General features: G+C 34.2%; 1 protein-coding gene and 1 pseudogene across 1 annotated transcript; both read left to right on the forward strand.

The window, feature by feature from the left end:
- The first annotated feature begins 1,724 nt into the window (after window positions 1-1,724).
- On the forward strand, window positions 1,725-3,419 carry LOC125808682 (toMV resistance protein Tm-2(2)-like; annotated as a pseudogene).
- Window positions 3,420-4,673: 1,254 nt separating this feature from the next.
- LOC125808896 (toMV resistance protein Tm-2(GCR236)-like) lies at window positions 4,674-7,262 on the forward strand. Its single transcript, XM_049488566.1, has one exon. The coding sequence runs from the start codon at window positions 4,674-4,676 to the stop codon at window positions 7,260-7,262; it is 2,589 nt and encodes an 862-aa protein (XP_049344523.1).
- Window positions 7,263-12,318: the final 5,056 nt, after the last annotated feature.

Here is a 12,318-nt window from a genome sequence, read left to right on the forward strand (position 1 = left end):
GACAATAAAACGGAGTGTGTAATTTATTGCAAAATGAATCACTCAACTACCTCAATGTGGACAATAAAACGCCATAGATAACTTGCAATGAATTTCTCCAATTACCTAATTTAAAGTCTTGCCACCTATGTATATTTTTTTTCTCCATTAATTATAAGACTTATTAGCTCTTTAATTACTTAGATAACGACTACTCTTTTATTCCATTTTATATATGGAAAAATTGAATTTCTATATAAGATAAGTTTATAAAATATTTTTAGCTAGAGAACTACTCTTGCAGTTCAAATTAATGTTAGCGGTTTTAGAATCTAAAATTGTTTTATAACAGAGATCTCGAGTTCAAATTTTAAGTGTAAATTTACGTTTAATTAATAGGAAGAGTTCTACTTCAAAATGGAATTGTCTCGCATAAATCCAGATTATTCGAATTCTAAAATGAGTATGGTATATCACATGGAAAAATAATATATATCTTGAAATATAGGATAATAGGAGTGGATAATTTCATGTAAACCTTCTTAATTTTTCCTAGTAGGGACTAGAAAATGAGCAAAAGTGGCATCTCAATCATGCAAAAAGTTAATTAAAAAATAAAATAAATTAAGAGCCTTGTGCACTAAATTCTGACTAGAACAGAATTATAAGATTTTATAGTACGTAATCTTATTTTATATTTCTATAAAAAAATATTTTCATAACTCGAATTTATATTGATCTTCCGATAACACATAATCAATTAATTAGTACACAGTACTTCATTCCTTAAAGTTTTTTGTCATGATGAAAGATTTTGAAAGTTTTGAATTCTGTCCAAATCCTGAGGACAAAAACTTCTATATCACACAGCAGAAAAAAATAAAATTAAAGAAACAAAAATAAAATAAGAACAAGAGTGAGTATGTATATAGCTATGCACTCGTTATAATGATATTTCATTATAGCCACCTGATTTTTTTCATAATCAATTTTTCATGTTATATTTACTTATAACCACAGTGTCATTCATTATAGCAGTAGACTTTTTGTAAAATTACTCCTCTATGACAATTATACTCAATATTATATAATAATATTTTGTAAAAAATATATTATATATAAAATAAAATATTCAAATATTTATGATAATTATCATTAAACGAGGCAAATTTTATTAAATTTTTAGGTAATTATACAAATTATAAGTAAAACTCTCAAACTTAAGTAAAAATTTGGGCGAATTAAGTTATTATGACCCATGGTTTTAGCCTATATGATCCAACTTATATCAACCTAATAATATATGATTGGGCCATCATTTATTAACTCAGTCTATTTAGTTTTAATCAGCTCAAATATAATTCAACTCGCTCATTTAACACCGCAGCTATCAATATATACACCTATTTAGTATACCATGAGCTACATAAATCATTGCTAGTTTATAATCTCACCTCAAAAGCCTATATAAACATTTCATTGAGCCATCATTTATTAACTCAGTCTATTTAGTTTTAATCAGCTCAAATATAATTTAACTCGCTCATTTCTCACCGCTGTCAGCTAACAATATATACATAATACACCTATTTAGTATACCATATACCATGAGCTATATATAAATCATTGCTAGTTTATTATCTCACCTCAAAATCCTATATAATCCATCCTCTACATAATCAAGAACATCCCAAATTGTCTACAAGCTCCTCTACTCCCACTTAGGAAAAAAAAATAATCCAAAAATGGTGTCTTCAAAATTAGAAGATGGTCTAATTTACAACATAAAATTATCCTCAGTTGGACCAGCTAGAGTAACAGGACAAGATGTTGTTTATGAGCCAAGTAACATGGATTTGGCCGTGAAATTGCTTTATTTTTTATAGTAATAATTCAGCTGACTTAGTAAATATTGGTAGAAGTATAGTTGAGAGATGCAGAGGTATACCACTAGCCATTGCGGTGATAGCAGGCATGTTAAGGGCAAAAGAAAGAACAGAATATGCATGGAGCAGAGTGCTTCAGAGTTTGGGTCATAAAATTCAGGATGGATGTGCTAAGGTACTGGTTCTGAGTTGCAATGATTTTCCCATTGCACTAAGGCAATGTTTCTTGTACTTTGGCCTTTACCCTGAGGTACTGGCTCTGAGTTACAATGAGAGTTCCCATTGCTAATGCTTTTGATTTGACAAATATGTGGATTGCTGAGAAGTTGATAGTTGTAAATAGTGGTAATATGCGAGAGGCTGAAGATTTGGTGGAGGGTGTCCTTAATGATTTGGTTTCTAGAAACTTGATTCAAGTTGCCAAATGGAAATATTCGCATACATGACTTGTTACATAGTTTGTGTGTGGACTTGGCTGAGGAAAGTAACTTCTTTCACACTGAGCACAATGCATTTGGTAATCTCCGCAATGTTTCTAGGGTGCGAAGGATTACATTCTACTCTGATAATAATGCCATGAATGAGTTCTTTCGTTCAAATCCTTATCCTAAGAAGCTTCGTGGACTTCTCTGTTTCACAAAAGACCGTTGCATATTTTCTGAATTGGCTCATCTTAACTTCAAATTATTGCAAGTGTTGGTTGTAGTCATGTCTCAAGATGGTTATGGGGGTTTCACTATGGGAAACAAATTTGGGAAGATGAGTTGCTTTATGCTATCTGCGATTGGAGGGGGTAATTAGCGGAAAATTGCCAAATAATATTGTGAAGCTCAAATGTCTAGAGGCCATAGATATTGGAGTGGGCGACATTGAACTTCCTTGTAGTGTTTGGGATTTTAAACAATTGAGACATGTTCATTGTAGAGAAGAACTTAAGGATTTCTTTTCTATAAGCCCAAACATGTGGCTCATGATAATCTACAAACTTTGATGTGGATGGATGATAAATTTTTTGAGGCGAGATTGTTGCACCAATTGATAAATTTAAGAAAACTGGGTATAAGTTCAGCATCTGATTCTACCATTAAGATATTATCAGCATTGAGCCCTGTGCCAACAGCGTTGGAGGTTCTGAAGCTCAAATTTTGCAATGAATCGAGTGAGCAAATAAACTTGTCGTCGTATCCAAATATTGTTAAGATGCATTTGAACGCAGCAATGCGCTTGAACTGTGAAGCATTCCCTCCACATCTGGTCAAGCTTACTCTTGTCTACTTGACGGTAGACGATCATGTAGTGGCAGTGCTTAAGAAATTACCCAAATTACGAATACTTAAAATGGTTGTCTGCGAACATAAAAAAGAAGAGATGGATCTCTCTGGTGATGGCTTTCCGCAACTTGAAGTTTTGCATATTCAAAATCCACTCTGGTTGCTTGAAATAATATGTACGGATGATGTCAATATGCCTAAACTGAACAAGCTATTACTTGTAGATACCAAATGCGAGAGGTCAGTATGTCTCTCCGATCGTCTCGCAAAGCTGAGAATATGAAAATCCCAAGCTTATTTTCTATTTAATTAATTCATGAGCTAAATATTTTATGTCTAATAAATTGCAGATGCATTTCAGAATGATTTAACTCTTCTTCTGATGCATCTTTGTATTTGTAATTAAATAAATAAAATGTTTGATTGCTTTCTTGTGCCTTGTGATTTGTAAAAGATATATAAAGTAGTAAGGGGTAGAGATAAACATTTGATATATATGTACGGCTGAAGTTAGTGAATTATTATTGGTTGACACAATAATCCAATATTAAAAATAAAATTGAACCAATAACCCACTATTTTTTTTTTAATAAAATCATTTAAAAATCGTTGACCCTATAACCCAAGAGGAATAAATCAATAGTATTTTTTTCGATTCAATTTACATACAAAGGGACTTAGTTTTAAACTAAACAATGAATTTATGTATGCTCCACTATGATTATATAAATTAACTTTTCTAATGTCAATTAGGAAATAAACTTGCAACGCACGTTCCTAGAACTAGTGTATATATATATATATATTCTAGTGGGATAATCATATACTGCTTCAATCTGCTGACGACTCTAAAAATTCTTTGTTCTTGTTTGAAAATGAAATATATAATAAAGATTTAACAATTGTTTTAATGAACTGAAATATAATCGGACGAAGGAGATTCCAGAAGCTTCGGTGTGAACTCATCTTTGCCATTGAATTTTACGCGTAGTACTGCCTCAATTGTCTGACCTTCAACGTGGATCCAAGATTGTTATTAACGGTATCAATGGTTGTAGTAAAAAAAATTAATTTGAGGTTAATAGCACAAAAACACACAACTTCAAGGAACTTTCGTAATACCTTAACCACTACACTAAACCTTTAACTTGTGTCCAGAGATGTTAATACTTGTATATATATTTATTTAAATCAAAATTTGACCTCTATATACAGTGTAATTTTCCGACAAAGGGGTATGGGTAAGGGCGGCGCCCCTGCATTCTTGAAAACGAAATACCAGCTAATATGATTAAGAAACGATGAATTATTGTATTTAATATGAACAGAGTAGTTGCTTCTGTCCATTTGTTCTTTCATTTTCATCTACTTGACATTATTATTATTATTAGTAATTACAAGACTTGGCCGTCGACTCCAACACCTAAAGCAAATAGTGCATCTTTCTTATCCTTTTACCAAAAATTGATCATCTTTTTCTCTTACTTTCCCTTGCTAATCCTCACATTTAGAAAACAGAAATTCAAGGAAAAAAGAGATGGCTGAAATTCTTCTCACAGCAGTCATCAATAAATCAATAGCAATAGCTGGAAATGTACTCTTTCAAGAAGGAATGCGTTTATATTGGTTGAAAGAGGACATAGATTGGCTCCATAGAGAAATGAGACACATTCGATCATATGTAGACGATGCAAAGGCCAAGGAAGTTGGAGGTGATTCAAAGGTCAAAAACTTATTAAAAGATATTCAACAACTGGCAGGTGATGTGGAGGATCTCTTAGATGAGTTCCTTCCAAAAATTCAACAATCCAATAAGTTCAAAGGCGCAATTTGTTGCCTTAAGACAGCCTGCATCCCTTGTGCCAATGAGTTTGCTATGGAGATTGAGAGGATAAAAAGAAGGGTTGCGGACATTGACCGTGTAAGGACAACTTACAACATCATGGATACAAATAACAACAATGATTGCATTCCATTGGACAAGAGAAGATTGTTCCTTCATGCTGATGAAACAGAGGTCATCGGTTTGGATGATGACTTCAATAAGCTACAAGCCAAATTACTTGATCATGATTTGCCTTATGGAGTTGTTTCAATAGTTGGCATGCCCGGTTTGGGAAAAACAACTCTTGCCAAGAAACTTTTTAGGCATGTCCGTCATCAATTTGAGTGTTCTGGACTGGTCTATGTTTCACAACAGCCAAGGGCGGGAGAAATCTTACATGACATAGCCAAACAAGTTGGACTGACAGAAGAGGAAAGGAAAGAAAACTTGGAGGGCAACCTACGATCACTCTTGAAAACAAAAAGGTATGTTATCCTCCTAGATGACATTTGGGGTGTTGAAATTTGGGATGATCTGAAACGTGTCCTTCCTGAATGTGATTCAAAAGTTGGCAGTAGGATAATTATCACTTCTCGAAATAATAATGTAGGCAGATACATAGGAGAGGATTCCTCGCTCCACGAGTTGCAACCCTTAGATTCAGAGAAGAGTTTTGAACTCTTTACCAAGAAAATCTTTACTTTTGATAACAATAATAATTGGGCCAATGCTTCACCTAACTTGGTAAATATTGGTAGAAGTATAGTTGAGAGATGTGGAGGTATACCGTTAGCCATTGTGGTGACCGCAAGCATGTTAAGGGCAAGAGAAAGAATAGAACGTGCATGGAACAGAGTACTTGAGAGTATGGGTCATAAAATTCAGGATGGATGTGCTAAGGTATTGACTCTGAGTTACAATGATTTGCCCATTGCATTAAGGCCGTGTTTCTTGTACTTTGGCCTTTTCCCTGAGGACCATGAAATTCGTGCTTTTGATTTGACAAATATGTGGATTGCTGAGAAGCTGATAGTTGTAAATAGTGGCAATGGGCGAGAGGCTGAAAGTTTAGCGGAGGATATTCTAAATGATTTGGTTTCTAGAAACTTGATTCAAGTTGCCAAAAGGACATATGATGGAAGAATTTCAAGTTGTCGCATACATGACTTGTTACATAGTTTGTGTGTTGACTTGTCTAAGGAAAGTAATTTCTTTCACACTGAGCACAATGCATTTGGTGATCCCGGCAATGTTGCTAAGGTGCGAAGGATTACATTCTACTCTAATAATAATGCCATGAATGAGTTCTTCCGTTCAAATCCTAAGCCTAGGAAGCTTCGTGCACTTTTCTGTTTCATAAATGACAGTTGCCTATTTTCTCATATGGATCATCTTAATTTCAAATTATTGCAAGTGTTGGTAGTAGTCATATCTAATAATGATATACGGAGTGCCAGGAGAATCCCAAACACGTTTGGGAACATGAGTTGCTTACGCTATCTGCAATTCGAGGGGAATATTTATGGGAAACTGCCAAATTGTATGGTGAAGCTCAAACATCTAGAGACCCTAGATATTGGTAAAAGCTTCATTAAACTTCCTACTGGTGTTTGGAAGTTTACACAATTAAGACATCTTCTTTATAAAGATTATAGTCAGGCATCTAACAGTTGCTTTTCTACAAGCCCATCTGTTCCAAACGTGTACTCATTGCCTCCTAATAATCTACAAACTTTGATGTGGATGAATGATAAATGTTTTGAAGCAAGATTGTTGCACCGATTGATCAATTTAAGAAAACTGGGTATAGAAGAAGTATCTGATTCTACGATTAAGATATTAGCAGCATCGAGCCCTGTGCAACCGGCGCTGGAGATTCTGAAGCTCGAATTTTCCAGGGACATGAGTGAGGATATAAACTTGTCGTCCTATCCAAATATTGTTAAGTTGCATTTGAACGGAAGAATGCCCTTTAACTTTGTAGCATCATTCCCTCCAAATCTTGTCAAGCTTACTCTTGTCGACTTTGGCGTAGACAGTCAGGTAGTGGCAGTGCTTAAGAAATTGCCCAAATTGAAGATACTTAAAATGGTTTGCTGCGTACATAGTGAAGAAAAGATGGATCTCTCTGGTGGTGATAGCTTTCCGCAACTTGAATTTCTGCATATTAAAGAATCATTATGCTTGTTTGAAATAACGTGCATGGATGATGTGAGTATGCCTAAATTGAAAAAGCTATTACTTATGGATACCATTCCCAACGTTAGGCTCTCGGAAAGACTTGTAAATCTGAGAGTATGAAAATCCCAATGTGTCAACAGGATAGTTATTTACTTTTAATATCTCAAAATAAGATCATTATTTATTTATTAATTAATTCACGAACTAAAAATTTTATGTCTAATAAATTGCAGATGCTTTTCAGAATGATTAAGTCTTTGGTGGAGACCATCTTCTGATGCCTGTTTGTAATAAATAAATTAAATGTTTGATTGTTTTTCAAGTTGATGTATTTGTGGCTTCTAATTTGTAAAATATATTTATTTATCTATTTATTGTCTTATGCATATTTACCTTTCGAATTAGCAGTAGCTTTAGTTTCTTTTCTTCTTCAAGAATCAATGCTCACAATTCTAGTTTTGTAAAGTAATATATTTAGGAAAAATCCTTTTGGTTTGAATGGTATTTTACTTATGTACTTATTTTATCTTTTTGAACATTTTTATCTTTTTAACTTTAATACCTTTTAATTAAAAAAAATAGAAAAAAGATCAATTTATTTTAAAATAAAAAGGATATTATAATTTTTTAAAATTTCTAGCCAAATTGTGGCCAAATTTTCTAGTCATTTAGCATTACTCATATATTTATTGTCTTTATGTATATCTACCTTGACACATGCACATTTCTTTATGAGATCGACCCCAACCTTTGTTGAATTTATTATTGCTATGAGTCTACTATTTACATTTTATTTTAAAGTGTAGAATTGGCCATGATCAGAGTATAACTCCAGCATTCAATAATTTGAAATATAAAATACAAATATAGTTTAATCAATTTTTTATCTATGTATTTTGGTTTTATTTATGTCAAATACAAGGTATGCATCCTTAAAGATTAAAAAATCTACACATTTCATCCCCAAACTATAAAATATTTCAACATAAAAGTTTTAAAATTCATCTAACAAGGTATCATGAGGAGCTGGCCTTCCTAATAATGACTTTTGTTTGCTAAAGAATTTCACAAAATTAAAAATCACTCACAATCTGTCACGCCCCGAGCCTACACCCTGGACGGGATCGGCACCCGAAGACCATTTCTAGCCCCAAGCGAACCCTTGGCCTGGCTTTCTTAACTCAGTGGAAACCTAACCCAACAGAATAACTCAATGCTAATGCAAGGTTAGAAAACAACTTAACTTATAAAATATGGCCATAAAGGCAACTCGAATCTCAAAATAGAATATTTACATATATATATAGATGAGAGACTCAAAACTAACGGACTGACTGTCTGTCTATGAAGCCTCTAAAATACTGAGATGGATGTTGGGATAGACCCCGCAACATCCTAATAAAACAAAAAACTAAGAACACAAAATAATTGAGTCCTCCGGAATGCAAGGAGGCTCACCACTGACTCTGGAGTGCTCAGCTGGATCAACGACGTGCAGGATGCTGATCCGGGGCACCTGAATCTGCATCATCAAACGATGCAGGCCAACTGGCATCAGTACATGGAAATTACGAGTATGCGAGTTGGAAAACTAAGCAACAAAGGCTAGAAGGAAATCTGGAAGAAACTGAATAGCTTACCTGGCTCAACTCAACTCAACCTGACTGACTTCTTTCAATATAAGGCAATTTAAAACAAGTGCGATATAAAGAAAGACTGTTTAAAACATGCTATAAACTCTGTGTGTATACAAGGATACAATAAGCCTGAAATGTATATAGAAATACAATGAACTGATGTATATAAAAATACAATAATCTCTGTGTATGAAAATACAATAACTGCTGTGGGAGTTTCTCTAACCGACAACCATCACATAAGAGCTATAGTGATGATACAGCGATCGACCTCACGCTGCCAGAGCATCTTATACCTGGCCAAAGGTACAAGACCTGAACTGCCTAATGGATCCACTAGTCTAATCTGAAAAGGATTCATCTAAAAAGTATGATCCTTTTCTACCCATGGTGGCTAACATGGTTCTATGGGGGCTGTGGGTTCTTTGAACGCTCCCCCAATTCGGTGCTCGATACTACTCCCAAAAATGTACTGGCTCTTATGTTTTTAAAACATATTTTTTCCTGCTGATATGAGATAATTACTCAAAAACTAGCCCGAAGGCTCTTTTGGAAATCTCAGTTTCCAACCTTGTTTAAATGTAAAAACATTTCTTTAAAACTTCTTTGGGAATACATAGTTCCCTAATAACTTTGAGAAAATAGCTCAACTTTAAACTCTTTACTTTACTTGAACTCTTGGCTTGATGTGAAACTCTTAACTTTTGACTTGACTTGAAACTCAATACTTAACTTGGAACTTAAGCCTTAGAATGAAGTTAAAACGTTCAATGAAGACTCTTGGAAAACCTTAAAGACTTGCTTTGACTTACTTACTTCTAAGCTTGACTTCACTTGACTTGGAAACTAACTTCACTTGAATTGGAAACTAACTTCACTTGACTTGTAGTTTTACTTGACTTTTAGAAGTACCTTGGAGTGTTGGAAACAACTAGGAAACATAGGTATAATACCTAGGAACATGTATGAAAAAAATGGTGAATGAAAGGGAAGGATTGGTGTCCTTGGCACTAGGAGAGGTGCGACAGCCCAGCCCCTTTTTCCCCAAAAAATCTGACTTTTTCCCCTTGTTTCTTTCCAATTCTAAACCCTCTCAACCTCAAGGTTTCAGCAGCAACACTTAGAATCATAAAGATCCTTATTATACAATAGATTCAACTCAAAAATCACAGCCAGAAATCTGTACTAAACCAGCAAGAACTTCAACACAACACCACTACAACTTCAACAACCAATAAATCTTTTCTTGGAATTAAAAACGAGTTGGTGTGTGGGGGTATGAACCAACCAATACTAAGGATCATCAATCTCTCAACATACAATAGATCACAACTCAAATACACAGCCCAATCCTGTCCCACAACCAACAATAACTTCAACAACACAACTAACAACATCAACAACAACTAACAACTTCAACAACAAATCCAATCTTTTCTCAAACCATAAACATGAGCTTGGTGAGTGGGGGAAAGGATCAACCCACACAAAGAACTCACATACCTTGATAGGGATCACCCCCGACGAAAATCCACAATGATCTTGACGAATCTTGTTGATCTCCTCTTTCTTCTCTTCTTCTTCTCCTTCTTCTCTTCTTCACCCTCAAGAACCCTAACTCTTTCTCTTTCAAAATGGGACAAAATGATCCAAAGATCAGCCTAATACAACAATATAAGCTCAAAAGAAATGATTTGTGAAAAGACTAAAATGCCCTTAAATTTCCGGACGGACTCCTTGCCAACTGCCCCAACTTTCAAAGGGCATAACTCGCTCATACGAACTCGGAATCGAGTAAACTCGGTGGCGTTGGAAAGATCATTCCACAAGCTTCGAAACCATAATTGGAAATACTCCTAACTCATCCTGAGCTAGGAGTTACGACTGCTCAAAGTTGGCCAAAAACTCACTGATTTCCACACTTAGCCAAATTTCCAGATTTTTGAACTTAGCCAAATTTTCCAGATTCTGGACTGCCAAATTTCCAGATTTTAAATTTTTCCAAAAATGACTATTTCCAAATTTCAAGCTTCTTCAAAGCCACTTCAAATTGTCGGATGTTACACAATCAAAGTTAGAATTCTAGCTATGTATATGATAAAGTCTTATAATTTAGCTAAAATCATATGTTTATGTTAAAAATTCATTGAATATATATATATTTAAATAATTAATTCAAAATCATAAATTATTTTTTTTATAAAAAAATTTAAAGCTCATGAACTCAAAATTTTAAATTTGGATCTGCTCACTATTGACATCCAATTTTGGCCCTCCCCGATAATAATTAATTGCCGAGCTTCTTAACTTTCAAACGATTTAGAATAATTAGCTTTATAAAATTTAAAATAGTTTCGAGGTTTTTAAATAATTTCAATCGATTTTCATAAGCATTTTGAATAAGCAATATATTTCATATAATCATATATGTAGTTAGTACATCTTATAAGTATTTAAAAATCATACAAAAAGATTTATACGTTGTTAAAATAAATATTTTATTAACTTAGTTTCATTCGGAACTATAGTTTTAAAATTTTGAATCAATTAGTGGGTTTTTTAAATTAATTGGTTTATTAATTAAGTTAACTATTTTATTTCAATAAGAATAAGAAGCTCACTAATTAATCACACTAATTCGTTTTATTTAAATTTTAATCAAATTTGTCAATCGAGCTCAATTTAGTTAAACTCCAATTCCAATCGGCCACAATTGAACTCAAAAGGCCATATCTTAATTTGGAATATAGCATTTTTATTTATGAAATTAGCCATTTGCCTTTCAACTTTTCAAATTCCTTAAAAGACCATTTTTGGGCTTGCTTACTTTTTCAGCAGTACAAGTTCAATTTCCAGCATAACCCAACAACTCTTCAGCCCACTCTCTCTATTCTAATTCCCTTTCCTCTTATTTCCAGCGACCCAATCCAACCCCCGAGCCGGCCCAACTCCTTTCCAATCCTAAAGAAACTTACACGGCGTCTTCATCAGCAACCTCCAGATGTCAACAACACAGCAGTCCAAACGCCTCAACATCACAGCGAGCACACAGAGAAATTCACGGCGATACACGGCCAGACCAAGAGTCAACATTGTGAGCAGTATGTTGTGTTCTTCTTGTCCTTATCCTCGACGTCCCTTTCAGCTTATACGAATCGCAGCGGGCAGCACACACGCGTTTTCTCCCCTTTCCTCTTCCGGAATGGGGTGAAATTTCAGAAAAAATGTTAGTCTCCCTAAAAGGGTGAAAGAATTGGAAGTTTTGAAATCGAAAATGGGCCTCGAATTGAGATTCGTCCGTTTTCCCCCCCAATTCGTGAACCCTAATCTCCTTCTATTTATTCCTTTTTCTTTTCAGTATTTGGGGGGGATTTTTGTGAGAAAAGTGGGGAGATTTTTAGTGGAAAAAAATTTAACTTAAGGCAGCAAAATTATCTAAAATACCATACAAAATATACTTCAAGGAAAAACAGAGGAGATACTCTTGTTTTAGTGCTTAGGTTTGACATTATTGCCCAGACTTCTCGGCTACTGTTTGT

The sequence above is a fragment of the Solanum verrucosum genome, unplaced genomic scaffold (assembly GCF_900185275.1).
Source record: "Solanum verrucosum unplaced genomic scaffold, falcon-dt-bn FXZP01000218.1, whole genome shotgun sequence".
NCBI lineage: Eukaryota > Viridiplantae > Streptophyta > Magnoliopsida > Solanales > Solanaceae > Solanum > Solanum verrucosum.